Here is a 1,124-nt window from a genome sequence, read left to right as displayed (position 1 = left end):
AATTTAAAATAAAATAAAACTGCCAGCCTTGGTCGATCTAATCCCAGAGTACATGTATTAAGTAGCGAAATCGGCGAGGGCCCTACGTATCCCATACAGCACCAAGGCTTTCAGAAACATTTCAGAAACATTTTAGGGCCCCCGCTGATTTCGCTACTTAATACATGTAGTTTTAATATACATTGTAGTACTATCAAAGAGAAGCCATTGAAAGGCCGGCTCACTTTGTAAGGCAAATAACCGAAAGATAAGACATTTTGGTAAACAAACCTGCCGTGTATTTGTGCCACTAGATTGTAACCATAAGTGTCCCGATGGCAATCAGTGTGGGCGCCCTTGTTCCCGATCCAGATGGTAGAGTGCATTCCATTCTTTCCCAGTTCCTTGTCCATTCCGAACTTGAGCCAATTGAAGGACTCCACAATTTCCTTGTTGTCGCCGAACCACTCCTTTATATGCTTGTAGTCGCAGTAATGCCACGTGTGCCTGTTTGTCTCTAGGGTGAGAAATTCTTGCAGCGTCAACTGAACAGGTTCTGGAGGTGGACTCACGCACCATTGCTGATGCTGAAGCACGCACTGGAAAGAACGGGAGCAAACGGAATGAAACGAACGATACAATTGTCGGTCGGTGGACTCATTAAAGATTATTTAGAAACGCTTTGTTACAACCCATACAGCGCAAGAACGTCCAGCAACATCGCAGCAACATTGCAATGTTGCTGGACGTTCTTGTGCTGTATGGGAACCTACCGTACGCTTGTTGTGATTCCCAACTCGAAACGGTAGCTTCTTCTCGCCGAACTTTTCCACCAATTCATCCAAGCTCCACTGTAGTAATTTCCAAGTACGGACCCCGTCGGGCGTTATCAACATGTTTTGAAATAACACAGGCTCGTCGAGTTTGGGCAGAATGTTTTGCAGCTCCTCGTCCAGCGGTTTTAACGGGCGACTCATGTTGAGGTGTTTCTAACTATCTTGTACTAATCTATGCTGTCTTATAAAGTGCAAGAAGCGCGTTAGATCAGATCACTTAACCTCTCTTAATTAATTTCAGTTATCAATCTCAGGAGCGTTGACTTAAACAGAGTGCACGGGATCTTACGAGCTATACAAATCGGCGCC

At 44.8% G+C, this 1,124-nt stretch overlaps 1 protein-coding gene across 1 annotated transcript in view; it reads right to left on the bottom strand.

Annotated features, from left to right (window-relative positions):
* The window catches only part of LOC105567698 (HSPB1-associated protein 1), a 3,277-nt gene extending 2,159 nt beyond the window's left edge, over window positions 1-1,118 (bottom strand). The window contains exons 1-2 of the mRNA XM_012022770.1: window positions 753-1,118; window positions 271-578 (exon numbers count right to left, since the gene is read on the bottom strand). Coding sequence (XP_011878160.1) covers window positions 271-578; window positions 753-956 — 512 coding nt within the window. The 5' untranslated portion in view covers window positions 957-1,118. The remainder of the gene's footprint in view (window positions 1-270; window positions 579-752) is intronic.
* Between the last annotated feature and the right edge of the window lie 6 nt (window positions 1,119-1,124).

Source organism: Vollenhovia emeryi, unplaced genomic scaffold, assembly GCF_000949405.1.
Source record: "Vollenhovia emeryi isolate VEMERY1.0 unplaced genomic scaffold, V.emery_V1.0 DF939135.1, whole genome shotgun sequence".
Classification (NCBI taxonomy): domain Eukaryota; kingdom Metazoa; phylum Arthropoda; class Insecta; order Hymenoptera; family Formicidae; genus Vollenhovia; species Vollenhovia emeryi.
Note: the sequence above shows the minus strand (reverse complement) of the source record. Positions and strands in the feature narration are given on the sequence as shown.